General features: G+C 31.3%; 1 protein-coding gene across 1 annotated transcript in view; it reads left to right on the forward strand.

The window, feature by feature from the left end:
- Positions 1–8512: 8512 nt before the first annotated feature.
- The window catches only part of LOC107439735 (uncharacterized), a 31627-nt gene continuing 21571 nt past the window's right edge, over positions 8513–18568 (forward strand). Inside the window, exons 1-4 of the mRNA XM_071185480.1 lie at positions 8513–8580; positions 10524–10776; positions 14905–15350; positions 17892–18437. Of these exons, the coding sequence (XP_071041581.1) occupies positions 8528–8580; positions 10524–10776; positions 14905–15350; positions 17892–18437 (1298 nt within the window). The 5' untranslated portion in view covers positions 8513–8527. The remainder of the gene's footprint in view (positions 8581–10523; positions 10777–14904; positions 15351–17891; positions 18438–18568) is intronic.

The raw sequence follows: 18568 nt of genomic DNA on the forward strand, positions 1-18568 counted from the left end.
AATTATCCGCTTAAATAAACTTTAACACTGTAAGTGAACTAAAGTGTTTCCTTCTATTGTTAAAATATATATTAAAGTCAATACCTCACTTGCTTGGAAAGCAATATCAGATGCAAAAATATGAATGAGTGAAATTCCAATAATTTTCAATATGAAAGTTAAATGCCTTCGTAACTACTTGATACATATACTTAGGTGTGACTTCAGCGAAACAAATTACATCGCAAAGATTATATCTCTTGCCCAGATAGCAACAAGTAAGTTTTGCCTTCTTTTCTCCCACACCCTTAGTAAATTTTTGAAAAAAATTCTCATAACTATTTCCGTATTCTAGGACACGGGAACGGGCCTCAATATTATAAAAAAAGTATACTGAACTATTATTCCAAAGATCTGTGAATTTACTTTGATTCTGTTATACTTAAGGCATAATTTCCAGCAATTTTCACATTTGCCAAATTTTGGCAAAGACGGTTAATGGCCTTGAAAGTTTTGCGCTGTTAGAATCTTCATTCTAATATCGTGGTGAAATAACCGGGAGCAATCTGCCCATACGTTTAAGCGTGAAGTTTGTTTACGGTTTAAAAAAAAAAAAAAAAACTTTTACCTTTACGGTTTTGAAACCGCTTACAACGTAGCGGTTTAAAGAAAATTGCTCATGGAACGGTATTGAACTTCCATGGAACGAAACTTTCCCAGTTTTACTTTCCAGCCGGGAATTCCAGTAACCGATGGTATTGCCCCTGGCCTATGTGTCTACCCAAAAGAGGCACCATCCGTCACAAAGACACTGCCTCCTCGGTATGCATCTCTTTCACGGATGTTTGATGGATATTATCGACTTCCATATTCTCCCCAAATCGAACAACGCCTACTATCGCTTTGGAGGATGAACTTGGACTCTGTGAAGATACAGCCGTCCAGTGGGCATGTTGCTGCTCCCACCTCAAACGTTTCCGTCAATGAAGTGACAAGAGTGACACGTTGATGGCTGGTCGCATGGCGAAGAAATTACTTTCGTAAAGCCGTCTACTCACAGTTCACTTCGCCAATCTTCTGATGACTGCACTAAAGTTTTGAGCTGACTCGTGCATATAACGATAAAAATTGATCTTTTGTCGTAGTATTTGGCCGTCCTTGACTGAACCTTCTGGATGTCGAATCTGAGATTAGAAATCGTTGCCAAAGTCTGAAATAAACAGAAGGACTTACATTTACCCATCTGGCTAACTTCTATCTCACTTTGTCCTGCCTTTTGTCTTCCGATAGATCTCCATAGAAGCATTTGGGAGAGCTACAGCAATTTTTTTTTCCTTAATTTCTTGACTGAACCTTCTGGATATTGAATCCGAGGTTAGAAATCCTTGCCAAAGTCTAAAATAAACAGAAAGAGTTACATTTACCCATCTGGCTAACTTCTATCTCACTTTGTACTGCCTTTTATCTTCCGATAGATCTCCATAGAAGCATTTGGGGGAGCTACAGCCATTTTTTTTCCTTAATTTCTTGACTGAACCTTCTGGATGTCGAATCTGAGGCTAGAAATCGTTGCCAAAATCTAAAATAAACCGAAGAACTTACATTTATCCATCTGGCTAACTTTTATCTCACTTTGTTCTGCATTTTGTCTTCCGATAGATCTCCATAAAAGCATTTGGAAGAGCTATAGCCATTTTTTTCCTTAATTCGTGATAACGAGTGTATTTAGCGAAACTGCTTCTTCACTTTCATGAATTCTAAATGTAGAAAGCTTATTTTTTTAGCTTTTAGCTTTTTTGGCCTAATTGTGTCATTTCAGAGTATTCTGGAACTCTCCAACAATTTTTATTCTAATTTTAAAATAATTTCCACTGCATGACGATATGGTAGTGCACTTATGTGTCAAACAGACTTCCCGGGTTCCACTGCTGAGAATGACGAAGTATTTTTTAATCAAATATGCTAATTTCCAATGTTCTTAAAATTAGAACGGCATAAAATATGAAAAATGGTTTAACTTAATTAAACCTTTCAGTCTTAAAAAATCGCCTATTCATTCTTTGTAATGTAGGAACCCAATACGAATAAGAAAACACAAACCCTGTTATCAGTTTATAACCAATTCTTAAGGAATTGTTGGATTTTTGTTTGTCTTAGTTGGATTTTTATTTTGTTTGACTAAATTATGTGTTGCAAATTTTTTCCGTAAGTTTTTATAGCATTTTTTTTTTTTACTTTTCTGAATGTATATTTTGTAATCCGTTTTCTATTTTTAATTTTTATTTACAACATAGAAACTTTCACAACGAATACTTTACCACGTTTGAATAAAAAAAATTCATTTTCATTTTCTTCAAATAATATTCTCTAAAATAATTTAAGTGCAAAACCGCTGGCGGTATGAGCATATTTCTCTTATGAACTACTCATACAAGTGACTAATATGATGTGTCATTTGGGTATGTAATTTTTATATGATGTTCATCTTCCATTGGACGAGAGCCAAAGTTATTACAAACTGTGTATTTTAAACAGTTTTAATTGAATAATTTTAGCTAGTTTTCTTATGTTATATAATTAACATTTTTACTTAGAAAATTTCATTTTAACTTCAATTTCTGAATGTTGTCATTATAAAACAAAGGTTTGTTGTATATTTATGTTCTATGTAAGTATCAATGAAATTACATTTTGTTAATTATTTAATTAAGTGAAATCCTACATCATTTAATATAATTCATAAAATGAAATCTTATTATTATGCTTATAAACACCACAAACTTTATGTTTTTTTTAATTCCCAGAAAACTGAAAAACTAGTAGTAAAATTTCTTAACGCATATTTGAAAACTCATTGATTCACCTTTCCAATTTAATGTTCTGAGGACATAAATCCGCTACAGAGGTTCAACAGAAATGCATTTTTAAATAATTGGAAAAGTAAACCAAATGTTGGAGTTATCAACTTAGAATGTTGGGTGAAAGGTGGTGAGTTTTCAAATGTTTTAGCTCCCTAGGGATGCTGGTCAGCTTATCATCAAGGTTTTTCAATTGTAGGCTGCGCAGTGGTTTAACAACGCTGCTACCAGTAACCTCCAAGAAATAATGTTTCTTAAAAACTCATCATGACGTGATTTAATTTTAATTGGATCTTCTATATACATATCTCCAGAGACATATCTAACTGTACAAACATTTTAATGTTGCCGTAACAATCAATGAAAATTGTTGATGCGATTATATGACGGTATCATTAGTATATCATCATTAGTGTATCATCATTAGTGTATGGTCAATAAGAAACAAAGAATTATAAAATATCTTTAGCTGTAAATGGCATAAAAATACTAACTCATTTACCTGTAAATTGCTTAATTCTTCTTTACTGCTGTTTTTTTTTTTTAAATATTTATTATCTCTTCTAAATATTATTTGTTAATTGGTTTCATTATGTTTTTAATTTTCCTTATTAATTGAATTTAAAAACTTATGTTTTAAAAAAGTTATGTTTTTCTATTATAATGTAAAGTAACTATATGATTTGACCTTAATATTACGCGCTTTATGATAAACATATTTATTTAACGTTTCACAATTATCTAGCAGTAAATTTCTTTTATTTACGTATTGTTGACATCATGCTAGATAATTAGAAGGCGGTATTTTATGTAAAGCTTAAAAAAAATTGACAAGTTATTAGCACCATGTTTGAAAAATTACAGAAGCAAATATGAAAATGTCTCTAATATAGATGCTTTTCCAATATGGTATATATTTACAATTAATAGTGAATTGTGCATATTTTGTCATGTTTTTTTTCTTCTCAATTTAACTCTTATGATTATTTTAGAATTTGTCACTAAGTTAAACTTGTTGCTACAAAAAAAAAATCTACATATATTAATGCTAAGTGCAATACCTCTGTAGGGTATCTACCACTACAAAGTTACAATTACAATTCACTAGTATATAACACGTGCTAACACCATTTTATGGTGGGGTGCCTTTTCATAGATGACGGTTGACATTGTCATGACAACTATCCCCACATTGGTGATCTTCGAACGTTATTTGAACACGTCTACTTTTGCAGTAACGCCCACTTTGATATGAACACGCATACTTTGCAGTAACGCCCACTTCGATATGAACACGCCTACTTCTGTAGTAACGCTCACTTCGATGTATGGTCCACATGGAGCAGTTGACTTGTGACTGCGATATTATTCACCTCCTCGCACTGTTGCTACTCAGTCTCGTTTCGATCACGCACAACGTCGGCTTGCATACACGCGACTGCAAACGGCAACACAGGAGCGACTACGACCGTGAAGTTAATACACCTCTCACACTCAGCACTAAAAAATTACGGTGATCTTAATACAGCTCTCCCAGCTTCTCACAAAAAAAGCTGCAATGAATCAACTAGCGGTATCCGTTCATCAAATTCTATCACAGATATAATTCTGGTGGGGGAGTACTGTAGGGTCTCTACCGCTACAAAGTTGCAATTGCAATTCACTAGTATATAAAACGTGTTAACTCGATTCTATAGTGGGGTACCTTTTCATAGATGACGGTTGACATTGTCGATAACTAGTCTCCCACACCTCTTTTAACCTTGTCTTAAATTAAAATAGAATACCTTGTATGGGAATTCTATTTTAACTTAGAAGAATACACAAGTTACTCATGATGAAATGAAGAAAATTCAGAGGAATCCGTAGCCATGATAAAACTTTTCATAAACGAATTAATTTTTTTTTTAAAAAGAAGAGAAGAAAGTAACAGGGATTACAAAAAATTTAAGTGAATTAGGTGGTACATAGTCTATATTTTAACCCGATATTTTGGTAAAAAATTTGATAACTCTTTCCTGCAGATTTTCTCTAGAATAAAAAAAAATCTCTGATACTTTGAGAAAAATATTTTTAAAATGAGGGCAAAACACTCTCATCTTCTTTTAAATATTTGTTTCTTAGAAAATCCTAAGAGTATTATGATTGGGGTATCTAAGCACATATTTGCTTATCTAAACTAGGAAGAAGCTTTTAGCTTTGTATCCGTCCCAACAATGTCCAGTTCAACTAAAAAATTGAGGTATTAGGAAAATTGAGGTATTTGATCCAAGAAAAGGATTAAAGCTCGAATAATTTAACATAAAAAACTTTAAAGTGAATGATAAATTGCGGAAACAATTATACTTACAGAAAAGTGCTTTATCCTTCCTCGGTTATTTTAAATGCAGATCAAATTAATTGCGAAAAGCTTACGAACGAATCATTCCACTGTGAGACATTTCTCGGAAAAAATGGTTAAATAACAATTTATTTAATTGTTACTTTATCATAGTCACGCAAAACTAAAAATAACTGTAAATAGGATGGTATTCTAACTGTTAACTGTAAGAAAAACCTTTTATTAACTGCTTTAATCTTATATTGCTAAATATACGTAATTTTATTGCATCAACTAAACTCACCCAATAAAGCCATTTAGTTCCTTGCAGCTGCGTAGATATTATAGCCGGGGAAAATAATCAGTCAATCTCATCACCAACACTGTTAGAATTTTCATTCTAAATTTATGGTAAAATAACCGGCAGCAGTCTGTCCATCCGATTAACCGTAAAGTATACGGCAAAAGAATATTTTTAACCTTTACGGTTTTGAAACCGTTTACATCTAGTATGGTTATAAAATCATGAATACAAAACTATACGGTTTCTTAACCATTTACAACTACCGTGGTGTCAAAACCGTAAAAAAAAGACATTTAACTGGACATTAGAGCTAGACTTGCCATTTATTAATGGACAGTGGAGAGTCCAGGACACTGAAAATTCTTCATGTGTGTTAAAGGGAATGGAGGTGTCAACGCCGGGACTCGAACCCCGTTCTGTCAGACGTGAGATTGACAGATTAGCTCTCTCGGCTGTAATATGTACGCGGTTGCAAGGAACTAAGTTGCTTCATTAGGTGGGCTTAGTTGGTGCAGTAAAATTATTGTTATTTAACCGTTTCAGGTAAAAAATAGCTTATAAGTGATTTTTCTTGCTGTTAATAGTTTCATTACCATCTTATTTATGGTTATTTGACTGTTTTGTTTAAATATGGTAAAATAACAATTAAATAGATAGTTATTTAGCCATTTTTTCCGAGAAATTTCTAACAGTGTACAGGGTTTCGAATCCCAGCGTTGGCACGACAATATTTCATCCATCCTCTCAAAACATGAAAAGTTTCCAGTGTCCCGCACTCCCCGATTTGTAACCATGGTCTATTAGAATACAATACTTTCATTCACGCTTAGATAGCAGCACCATAAGGTTGCTAAACTATCACCAATGCCTTATTAAATTTTTTCCTTATGGTTTTGAAACCATGTTAGTTGTAAATGGTAAAAAATTGTACAGTTTTCTATTCATGTTTTTTTTTAACCATACTAGTTGTGGATGGTTTCAGAACCACAAATGTTAAAAATGCTCTTTACCGTAAACTTTACGGTTAATTGAATGGATTGTTGACGGTTATTTTGCCATAATTTTAGAAGGAAAATTCTAACAGGGTGGGAAAATAAATGTCAGAAAAAAAACGTTTTGGGTAATTGAGAAAATTAAAGGTAACGAAAGCTCTTTTAAAAAACAAGACTTTAAATGACATTTCCGGGTTGCAAAATTTGTTACTTCTTTAAAAAAAAAAAAAATCAGAAATTTGGCCATTTTTTAAAAAAATAATTCTATAGATGTTAATGTATCATTTATGTTAATGTAAAACCAGTTATTCGTATGCTAATGTAAAACCAGTATCATTTTGAAAACACGATTATAAATACGCATCATTTTTAAAGTAATGAAAAATATATATCCCATTGAAAAAAAACTTTGGAAAATGCAGATGTTCTTGTATATGAGTTTTAGAGCAAAAACAGAAGTTAAAAAGTATATTTTATTTTATTTGCGTTTGTGTCTGTCTCTGAGAGATCCATTCTAGATAGAGCTCTGTGGCTTAATTCAAATTCAATAAATTCAAGAGAATTAATTAAGATTAATTCAAGTTCTGAGCAGTTTTTGGTCATTACAAGATGTCTTGTTCACTATATCATTATTAAATAAATTTTCCAGTTTTCATTTCACTTAAAAAACGCGTTTTTTATTATTAAATAGTCATTTCAAATTCTATACATCTATATCCATAAAAAAGCAAGCTTAATTTTCATATATTGATCAAATAATAATAATGTCATCATCATTATAGTTGGCCAGACAGCCCAATGTGAGCCAATGCCTTCCTCTGAAGATTTCTTCATGACGACCTCGGATTCACCTTTGATATCCAATTCTTTTCATAATAATAATGTAAGAAGTGCAAAAAAATCTTTTGTTTACATTCCCTGATAAATGATTCCAGTTAAAAATCTAAATATTTTTAATTTATATTACGTTTCATTGAACTAATTATAAATAAAAAAAAAACAAATGAAAAGGAATAAAGTTTGTTTAATTAGATATTTTTCCGTTACTTAAAAAGATTCTAATACAATAATAAATTACAATTAAAATCTCAGACTACAAATTCTCTGTACAAACAATTAAATCAAAATAATTTTTAGTTTCATATTGTTTTGCTTAAAAGATATTTATATTTAAATAAACTTCAGTGTTAAATTTATTTTCAAGTGATTTATTTAAATCTGTTAACTTTTACTTCGTGAAATAAAAGACATTGTGAAATAAAAGACAATAAAACTGAATTAGTTTTAAAACCAATAAAATTGTTACTTATTGTTAAACATTGTTTTAAAATATGAGCAATATTAAATGAAATACAAATACCCAACGAAATCTACGATACACTAAAAAAGAATTGGGACATAAATCATAAGTGTATATTATCACACTTTGATCGTAATGGCTTTTCCGTGTGATGTTGAAAAAAAGAAAGTTAACCAGTTATTAAATATGACATTGTATAAAATATACAATGTGACATTTAAAGAGAGAATGGGAAAAGATTTTTTGGTCAAAACATATTTATTTTTCATTTCTAGTTACTTAAATCTGAATATTTTGTTTGCAAAGCTGCTTCAGTTTAATTAGGCAAAAATATGGTTGGGAAAAAAAATTTCTTCACAATAGATGGCAATTTCACAACGACGACCTAATTGGAAAGGTAAGAAATAATTATTTGTCTGATATATTTGAAATGTTATAGTTTGCACTACATTTAAAAGTTTTGCAGCATTTTTGTTAAAAAGAAATGCTTAATTTAATTTATTTATTTTACTATCAGTTATTATGTTGATTGATTGTTGTTAACTGTTATTTTTAAAAGTACTTGATTTTAGTTTATTTGGGTGTGTGGAAATTAGTTTTTTCGGAAAGCTGCAGATTTTCAAAAACAATATCTTTACTTTTGTTCATTTTTGTCTGAATGTACCGTTTAAAAAGAGCAGATTGGTTTAAAAATGTGCACATACCCTTTTCTGCTGCTTTAGAAATAACACTTAAGGCAAAAAGAAACGTATGATCCTAACGTATCACATCAGAATGTATTATGGCCATTTTCACATCACTCCTTACGTAGCAGAGAAGGAGGAGAGGTACTGAGTATTCACTGGAATGAATTTTAAAAAGGCCTGGTTAGGAATATATTATATAATTGCGTAAAAACTGCAGCTTGTAGAGAGAAACTGATTGCTGATTGGAAATCAGTGACTCAAAAATATCTAAGAATCATTCAGAAATATCATGTAACAGAAAACAAAAATATTGTTCCCAAGTGTTACTTTTTGCTTACAGTAATTATTTTTCTATAATTAGAAGTATTGTTAATGCCACCTAAATCAGGAGATTTATATTAAATGCTTATAATCATTTACTCTATTCATCTTTCTAGGGAATTACTTTTTTTATGAAACATGTTGTACATTTCCTACTATACCCTAGACATGACTTAATATTTAAAAATAAAAATTATATATAAACTAAAATGGATTACCATGTTTTAAATATTTATTTATTTGCATACTTGACTTTTAAAAATCATTTTAATTTCTTCATTTGGTGAATCAAGCAATATGAAGTTATAAAATCATTAAACATTTTTACAATTCCATCAACAACTTATTCAAAATACATAAAATCAATTTTTTTGACTACTTCCTCTTTAAAAACATTGACAATTGAAGATATCATCTAAATCCAGGTATTTATGCTTATCGACAACAAACTTCAACTTTATGAATTGTTTTTAATTTAAATGCAAACAAATTACTTTTTAAGGGGATATATTTTTGCATGCCTATACATATTACCACAGACTGAAAGTGCAAACGAAAGCTAATGTTGATTGCCATAATTTGCGTTTTGTAAACTTGATTTTTTAAAATTGTTTTACTTGCACAAGTCAGTTAATCAAGAAATTGGAAATTATAAAAATTTTATACTATTACCTCTATAGCTAAATTAAATGATAAAAAATCATCTAAATGTCAGTCTTTCTCTCAATACTTTCTTTTTAACAGTATTGATAATTAATAAAGTCACCTGAATCAGGAGATTAATATTTAATCTTCGCAACCTTGGACTTGTTCACATTTTTTAATTTAAATTCAAACGAATTACCTTTTTTCTGAGACATGTTTTTACATTGCCAACATTATAGAAGATTAAACATAATGTAAAAGAGTGAAAGAGAAAATCTATAACAGAATATTGTGCAGAAACTGAATTAAATCATCCATTATTTTTGCTTTTCTCTATCAAGAATCATTTCAATTGTTCATCTTAGAAATCAAATCAATATGAATTTACGAATATGTTAACTATAACCTGACATAACTATAGGGGCTATATATTTAACAGATTTCGATATTTTGGTGGTTAGAAATTCAAATCTGTCAAAAAACAATATGTTTATTTATAGGAAGTACGTTTCTGTGTCTGTTTGAAGAACTTGAAATATCGTCTGCGCTAATTAATTAAAATATTTGAGTCACCTTCTTGGACCATGAAGATAGAGTCCTAAAACGTCTCAGTGTGGTCGATTTTTTAATTTTGCTTAATGTACATATTTTTCACTTTCAATAAATCTTTGAAAAATTAAAAATTGCCAAAGCATGCCAGTTTTGAGTTACATTAAAATTAATTGTACTACTTCATTGTCAAACTTGTTGTTTTTCAAATACTCAAAAGTAAGTAAAGTCAGATATGAATATACTGAAATAAAAAAGCTGAAAGCGGCAGAAACAAGTACAGATTGGCAAGCAATTTTAGTTGTAAGTTGTTCTTTTCATTTGTTAATGTTTAATTCTATAATTTGGTGATATTTAGTTGTGATATCACTAACCAGAGCTTCATGAAATAAAAACTCGTTCAAGTAAAAAAATTACCAAAATAGAAATAAAAGAATAAATAAATATATAAATAGTACAATCAATTCTGTATTAATGTAGTGCAATTCAAAGCATCATAACACGTAAATTCATCTTGTCGTAAAGCAACATATCTAGGCTTCTAAAGCATTTCATTATTTTATTTTCAGAGTGAATTCAAAAATGGCGCGCAAGGCTTGGAAATTATTTTCACTTATCATCGCATTCAGCATAATTATCGACTCTTCAAGTGGATCTCGTAGGAAAAACTTAAAAAGATTAGCAACAGCTAATAATGATCTAGGACTCAAACTTTACCAAATACTTGTGACGGGAAACTCTGAGAACATTTTTTTCTCTCCTTTCAGCATATCTAACGCATTTGGAGTGCTATTTGCTGGAGCCAAAAAAAACACAAAAAAGGTAATCTATGATAATTTTTGGTTGTTTCAATAAAATATTGCCTATGCACAATTAAAGATACAGAAATGGATGATTTGATCTATTTCTGTACCTTTATTTGTACTTTATTTACGTTATCTTTTTTTGGTTGGAGGTAATTTATTTATGTTGCACTAGAGGTACACAATGGGCTATTGGAGACGGTCTGGGAAACAACTCAATGGAGGATCCGAAGACATGCCATCGCAATTTTGATCCTCTGCAGAGGGGATGACTCCCCTGATTTGGTAGCCGGACGACCTCCTCGTGAAGTCGAGCACTTTACGGTAGAACAGTTTAACGAGGGTCGATACCTACGCAGGCTGATCAAAGCAGTCACCCACCCGCTTACTTGCAGTAGACAGTGATGTTTAACCCATTCATTCTCGCTTCCGTGAAAATGACGGGTTGAGTTTTCGCTCGCTATTTCTCGCTCCCGTGATATTGACGGGCTGGATTGTTCAGTAGTAATGCGCCAATAAGAATAAAACTAATTTACTTCTTTTACCCGTAAAATTTTTTTTCTTCTCATTTTAAACACCATATAGCAGTACCAGGATATTTTTAAGGTAATTGTAAATAGTTAGTTTATTTTAAACTAGATACTAGCCCTAATCAAATACGTGTATTTGGCAAAATAGACACCCTTATAACCGTTTTCTTGAAAATTAGCCGTTCGTTAAGGGGTTAAATTCGGTGTTCTACTGGAAACCGTGTCTTTACGATCATTCCACCGCAAAACCGTTGTCTTGTGTTATTCATACATAGCCACGAGGTATACCCTGTCCTCATTTGGATACGTTTTTATCGGGGGGGGGGGTGGCAAATGCATATTTTGCGTGTGTGAGTCGAAGATAAGAACTACTTGAATTTGAAATGCTTGGAAATGAATAATTACCAATAAGTACTCAATTTAGAAAATTATTTAAATAAAAAATATTTTTGATGTATAAGAAAGATAAATAAACACATTTATTCATTTAAAGTATTTAGAAATTTAAGTTTAAACACCCTCTTTTCCTCTGTTGTTGTTGTTGACGCATGCCTGTTTAGGCAGAGGTGGTGCGATTGTTCTTGTTTTCCAGTGGCGCCATCAATGGCCAAGAAATCGATTTCTGCCACACCATACGTCGCACCTGTTTATAGGGCGGACCCATTCATGCATCCATTCATTCATCCACAGATCGTAATTTTGACCTGAATCAGAGAACGATCGATCTCCAATCCAGTACCCCCAGAGGTTTTGATTTGTTATGGGAACATGGTGGACTTTTGCGACTCGACAGATTTAACGTGCATTAGCCACTTTACTACACGGGGAGTCTTCGGCCGGTGGAGTTCGAACCCACGAACTCTCGGACATGAGCCCAGCGCCCTACTGACCAGGCTATCCCGACCCTCCTCTTTTCTTCTCATCGCAAACAATAAGTTTTCGACATGAGTAATGGGTTGTTATTCATTTTCTATAAGTTCGTATGCATACGGAAAGTTCCTCATCGTTTCAACGGCTTCGGAACCTTCCGCAAACGTTAGCTTTCGTTGTGGGTCCGTCTTTGCCGTCTGATTTTGCACTTCTTCAGCTGCTGCAATCATTTCTTAAGTTTGAACACTTTCAACGTCCTCAACTCATATTCATAAACAATTTTTGAGACGTTTTTCCCAAAACTGTATTTAATCCTCATTTTCTTTCAAGTCATTAACATTTGGCTGTTTTTTCTTCTCAAAATAAAATTTAAAAAAAAACTTTATTTTTAATTGAATATCTGTGAAATTTTTGAGCCTTAGACGTAGAAATCTGCTAGTTTCAATAAACATTCTAAATGGATATCATCAACATTTTAAGAATAGCATTTGAGAAGGTACCGTTAAACAAGACAATATAAACAAAAAAAGACAAAATAAAGAAGCGAAAATGTTGGATCTAGATTCAACTGTAATCTGAAATTAAGAATTATGGCCAACTTTCAGCATTTAGAATTGTGTGCACCGTGATGGCTCAGGGGATAGAGCGTTCGCCTTCCAATGAAATGAACCGGGGTCGAATCCCAGAGATGGCTGGTCGATACAAATTCTGCAGCCATCTCGCTCCTACGTAAAATATCCTCAGTGGTAGACAGATTATGGATTAGAGTCCCCTAGCGGTCAGGCTGACCGAGGGAGGTTCTCTTTAATTTCTTATCTGTGTAACGTAAATGCGAGTAAATTCCATAAAGTAAAGTTCTCCATAAAGGGTTGAACATTATTAGTCGTAAACCTGAAATTGGGTCTGCTATTCAAGGACTGTTATAAAATAAAAATAAAATCAGAGTTGTGTAACATGCTATCCAGTCGTCCGGAAAATTCAATCGAATTTCTGGGGAAGCCAAGTGTTTCATCGTCACCCTAATGTTGCAACCCAATCCATTATTTTGATTCCTAATTTATTGCTTCAAATACACTTACGCTACATTGCAGAGAAATAAAAAGTTAAAAAAATCAAGAAAAATAAAAGAAATTTAACGTACGCGCCGTTTACATGCGAATCTTTTTCCGGAACTTATATTTTCAGAGAATCATAAATTACGCTCATTGAAAACTAGAAACTACAAATAAAGTACATAAATTTGCAGTGCAATTCTAAACAAAACATTGTAACAAAAATAAATATAATTTTTGTTACAAGTCTTATACAGTAAAATATTGATATTTTGCCTTTCTCTTATTAAGTCCTTATTTTCTTATTTTTTTAACATATTTTTGCCATCTTTCCAGTCGTTTATTTGAAATTTCCAGCTGTACTCATTTTTCTTATTTTCCTTTCATATTCGAATTCCCAATGTTATTTTATCAGTTATGAGATAAAAACATGGTCCAAAGTAGCCATAATAAACCTTTCCCCTTTTTCACGTCTTTCCTTCCCCCCCCCCTCCTTAACCTATTAAAATTCTTGCCCTGATAATAATATTTACATTGAGTTTGGTGCAAACTAATTGCAACCGACTGTGCCATTTCATTCACCAATTTATTCAAAGAGTTTTTATCACAAACACGCAGTCTTTCTTTTGATATTATTCAACAGTTTGCAGCAATTTATTGAGAAGTTTAATGGAACTCAATTTTAATTTTTTCGACGACACTGAGAAAAAAATATTGTTAAAAAATAAGAAAACATTTTGACATTTACCGTGTTTCTGGTGCTATGAAAACGCCAAAAGGCTAGAAAATTTTTTACCAAACCGCATTGGTTAATCATTTTTGTAAAATTAACAATAAATTATGGTTTTTCAATATGCAATAAAACTCGATAAATGTAGTAACATTATCATGATATCTTAACATGGTATAAAAACCATTTTTATTGGTTATATTTAATTATCAGTTTTATAGTTTTTATAAAAGGTGTGGGAATAAGATCTATAATTTTGGGAACCAGAATTTCGGTAAACCGTTCCCATGTGATAGGAAACTGTTACCATATAAATATTCTAAATACCATTTATTGTTGTTTTACTGCCATTTATCAAAAATATCTTTAATGTAGAGTAATGTAATTTTATCCCAATCTTTTCTCTCCGTGTAATAGCTGTAATAGTACCTTTCCTTTCTTCTACATTCTTTTTTCGTTACTCTTAATCCAAAAATTTCTTGTCCTGACAGAATAGTTGCAACCGACTCTGTCATTTTATTCACCAATTTTCCAAACATTTTTTTACATTGATAGGAGCAAACAGCAAACATGCTTACAACGAAACAAACACAGTCTTTGTTTTGATATTAACCAACAGTTAAAAGCATTCTGTTGTAAAACAAGAAATATAATAAAACTCAATTTTAATTTTTTCGACCATAATTGATCAAATGGCTTTTTGAATGACAAAAAATGAACATTGCTCAAATTTTCCAAAATATTAAAGATCAATTAAATAAATCCACAGAAAAACAAAATCCTTTTTTTTCTTGTTTATTATTTTATAAAAACTAATTCACATAAGCTATACAACAATTTGTGTTAAACATTTTTAAATAGAACCACTTCAATAATGTTAATCGCATTCAATTTTAATGAATTATAATTGATTGAATTATTATAACCAATTTTTTTTTCATTGAACTGCAAAATTCATTTTTCAGCAACTCAGATCTGCTTTAGGATATGACTCAGCCAAATTGAACAGTAGCAAGGTTTCCACAGCCTTCGACCAATACCTTGAGATGGTTTTACCCCAAAACCAATCACCCAATCCTGAATACACCTTGAATCTTGCCAATGAATTACTGCTAGACGAAAACTTTATCGTCTATACCAGTTACAAAAATCAAGTACGAGATTTTTTCCACGCATATGTCGAAAATGTCGATTTTCTGGAAAATTCAGATCAAATTTTGGAAGAAGTTAATGATTGGGTAAATGAGGTGACTCGTGGAAAAATTAGCGAGCTCTTAAGTGATTTGAGTACAGAAACAAAACTTCTCATAATAAACGCTATTTATTTCAAAGGTACGTGGAAAACAGAGTTCGAAGCGAGGGATACATATTATGAGGACTTTTATAATTATGGATCAGATTCTGAAGTCAAGTAAGTTCAGTGTTTTCTTTTATATTCATTCAAAAGTTTAAATGTCGCATATTTATTAATCAGTCTTGTGCATTCTGTAAAATAAAAAACTTAGAACAGGGCAGGGTTCTAAAATTATGTTGCTCAATATGCTCGGGGCATGCAAAGGCATGTATTTTTCACTCTTACATGCCGGGTAGGGTATGTAATTATTCAAACCGTGATACCGTATCATACAGATTAAGTGCCTCTCAAATAATTAAAATCACCACAATACCGAATAAGTTTGAAGTTGAAGAAAAAAAGGGAAATTGATTATATCTGGTAATATCTAAACATTATTGAATTCAGTTACATAAATAAGAATATATTTAGAAAAGATATCTTATTCTTTTTTGCTTTCCTAGCCATTATTTTTGTTTTAAAAAAAAGACTTTACTCTAAAAGCGGCGTTTGAGAGAAGAAAGTTCCTAAAAACGTCTTAACATGTTGATATATTGAATACAAGTAGAATGTTTAAGAGTGTCTGCTTGCCGATAAACACTTAATATTCCTGAAAATACCTCATCTTCATTGATCTTAACACTCTGCATTTACTCCATCACAATTATTCGTGTTTAATACTTCCTCCTTAATAATAACTAGTACTTCTTAGTTAATAATACTTAAAATAATAGTTTTAATTTTGATTTGATATTCGGCAAATTAATAATAATTATACATCTATATTATTACTATGCAATCGAAAAAGATCTAGGGTATGTATTCAATAGACTAACATACCTGGAGATACGTGTCAGAATTTTTAGAGATCTTTTAAGATTTAGTACAGTTTAACTACGATCTGGATAAGGGATAACAAAATAGGGAGAAAACAAAAATAATTTAAGTTCTAACAAAAAAGTCAGTATACTTAGGTGTAAAAATAATATAATTACTTGATTTACTTGGTACTAAAAAGTCTTCAATGATTTGCTTTTTTAAATGATTAGGTAAAAACTGAATTTAAACATTTTCAGTTTTTTTTTCTTCAGGTCAGGGAGCACCAGTCCTAATTTCTTGGAAAACGTATACAAATTAAAAGAATTATAAAATAAGATTGCCTTCAGATTTAAATAAACTGTTAACTGTTTCTGGATCTCGGGCCAGAGGAAAACCTCCAACTAGATGGCTGGATGACACTACTAAAGATCTCAAAGTAATAAAGATAAACAACTGGAAAAAAGTCGCCATGGATGGGAGGCGTTGGAGGCTATGCGTGGTTGAGGCAGCCAAGGCCTGTAAGGGGCTGTCGTGCTGAAGAAGAAGAAGTTAACTAGTTCATTTTTTCTGACGATTTGGGCAAAGAAATTATATTGTGTTGTATAGTTCACAAAATAAAAACAAATTTAAGGATTGCATAGTCCCTTACTAAGATTAAATCTGCATGGTCTGAGTGTCTAACATAAATTACGTTAAAAAAAAAACTTTTTCGCTATTTTAAAGCACAAATTCAGACATAAAAAGCAATCTTTTCCTAAATAAACATATTTTTTTCAAGAATTTTTAGATTCTTGATCCTCTATATGCATTATGGTTGTAACCGAAATTTCGAATATGCTGCCATAGTAGTTAAACCCAAAGAACTGTCGAAAATGTGATCACCTTAATGTGGATTGTATATCCTGATGACTCTGAAACTATTTAAGTAAATAAGGAAATTTTTTCATGTATCGAAACTATTTGAACAAAAATAATTGTTTGTGATTATTTATTTTTATAAACAAAACCCAAGTGTAGTCTGCCTTAACTAATGAGAAAAAAGGTGTAAAATCTCAAAACTAGTTCAATTGTCTGATGAAACTAGTTGTTCACAATAACCACCCTTCAACACTTTTGTGTTTTTTATAACAATAAAACAGGTTTTGATGTACGTTTTGATTTTTTGAAACACGTTAAAAAATTAATTTAAACACAGTACTTACATTAACGGTCGCAAATTACATTTATATATATATATTTGAGAACACTAAAACACAAATAAATTATTATTAATTGGAAAGCAAGATTAAAAACATCAAAAATTGTTTGGTTGCGGAAATAAGTATCTAGTGGTACTTTTTTGCTTAATATATTTATTTTCGTTTCAATTTTTTTTGTGCTCCTCACTCTATTGTATTGATATATTTGGCTTTGGCTGTTACTGATACAAAAATAGAAAACAATCTTTTATGTGGATATAACAGCTAACGACGAGATTACATAGTTTCCATATTTTGCTTTCCCTCTTTTAATTTTTTTAAAATATTTCTAAAAACTTTTTATTTTTTAATAATTTTTCTTCTTGTTCAAAAAGACAATTTTCCCTTGTCTTTCTGTACTTTTAACTTATTTCAAAGGTACAATATATATATATATATATATATGCAAATGTGGAAAATAACAAATTTTAGAAAATTAACTTTGTATGGAAACATCAGGAAGTTGTTTACAAAACAGTTTTTCCCTATTAAAAACCTCACATTGATAANATAGATAAATATATATATATATATATCTTATGTTATTGTCTTTCAATTCCAGGGAAGTTCCTCTTATGCATTTGACATCGGAATTTCCTTATGTTGCTTACGATGACTTACAGGTTTTGGAGTTACCATACAAAGGAGACAACATCAGCATGATCGTTCTTCTACCACAAGATAATGATGGCCTCACTGATCTTGAACACACTATTACCTCAAAAGAAATCCTTGCCATCCGAAACGAAATGTCTAAATCCAAGGTAAAAGTCACATTTCCGAAGTTCAAGGTAGAATACAAGCGAACAATGAATAAGGATTTCTCAGCACTGGGTGCAACGGACATGTTTAACCCTGATTTGGCAGATTTCACGGCCATAACACCAAATGATGGAATTTGTGTCAGTGATATAATACACAAAGCAGTTGTTGAAGTGAATGAAGAAGGAAGTGAAGCTGCTGCAGCCACGTCTATTGGAGTCAGAGCTACTGCTGCAATTAGTGATCCACAGCCTACACCACTATTCATTGCTGATCATCCATTTATGTTTGCTATTATGGATAATAGAAATAACATGATGTTATTTTTAGGTCGTGTCAATGAATTGTAAGACGTGTTTCTACGAAGAGAGTTCTCTAATTGTATTGTTAATTGATGAATTGATCAATCATTAATTGATTGTACAACAAGATATATTTGCGTTACTGTAAGTTTATTTTGTACATTAAAGTGATAGT

Source organism: Parasteatoda tepidariorum, chromosome 1, assembly GCF_043381705.1.
Source record: "Parasteatoda tepidariorum isolate YZ-2023 chromosome 1, CAS_Ptep_4.0, whole genome shotgun sequence".
In the NCBI taxonomy this organism is placed as follows: domain Eukaryota; kingdom Metazoa; phylum Arthropoda; class Arachnida; order Araneae; family Theridiidae; genus Parasteatoda; species Parasteatoda tepidariorum.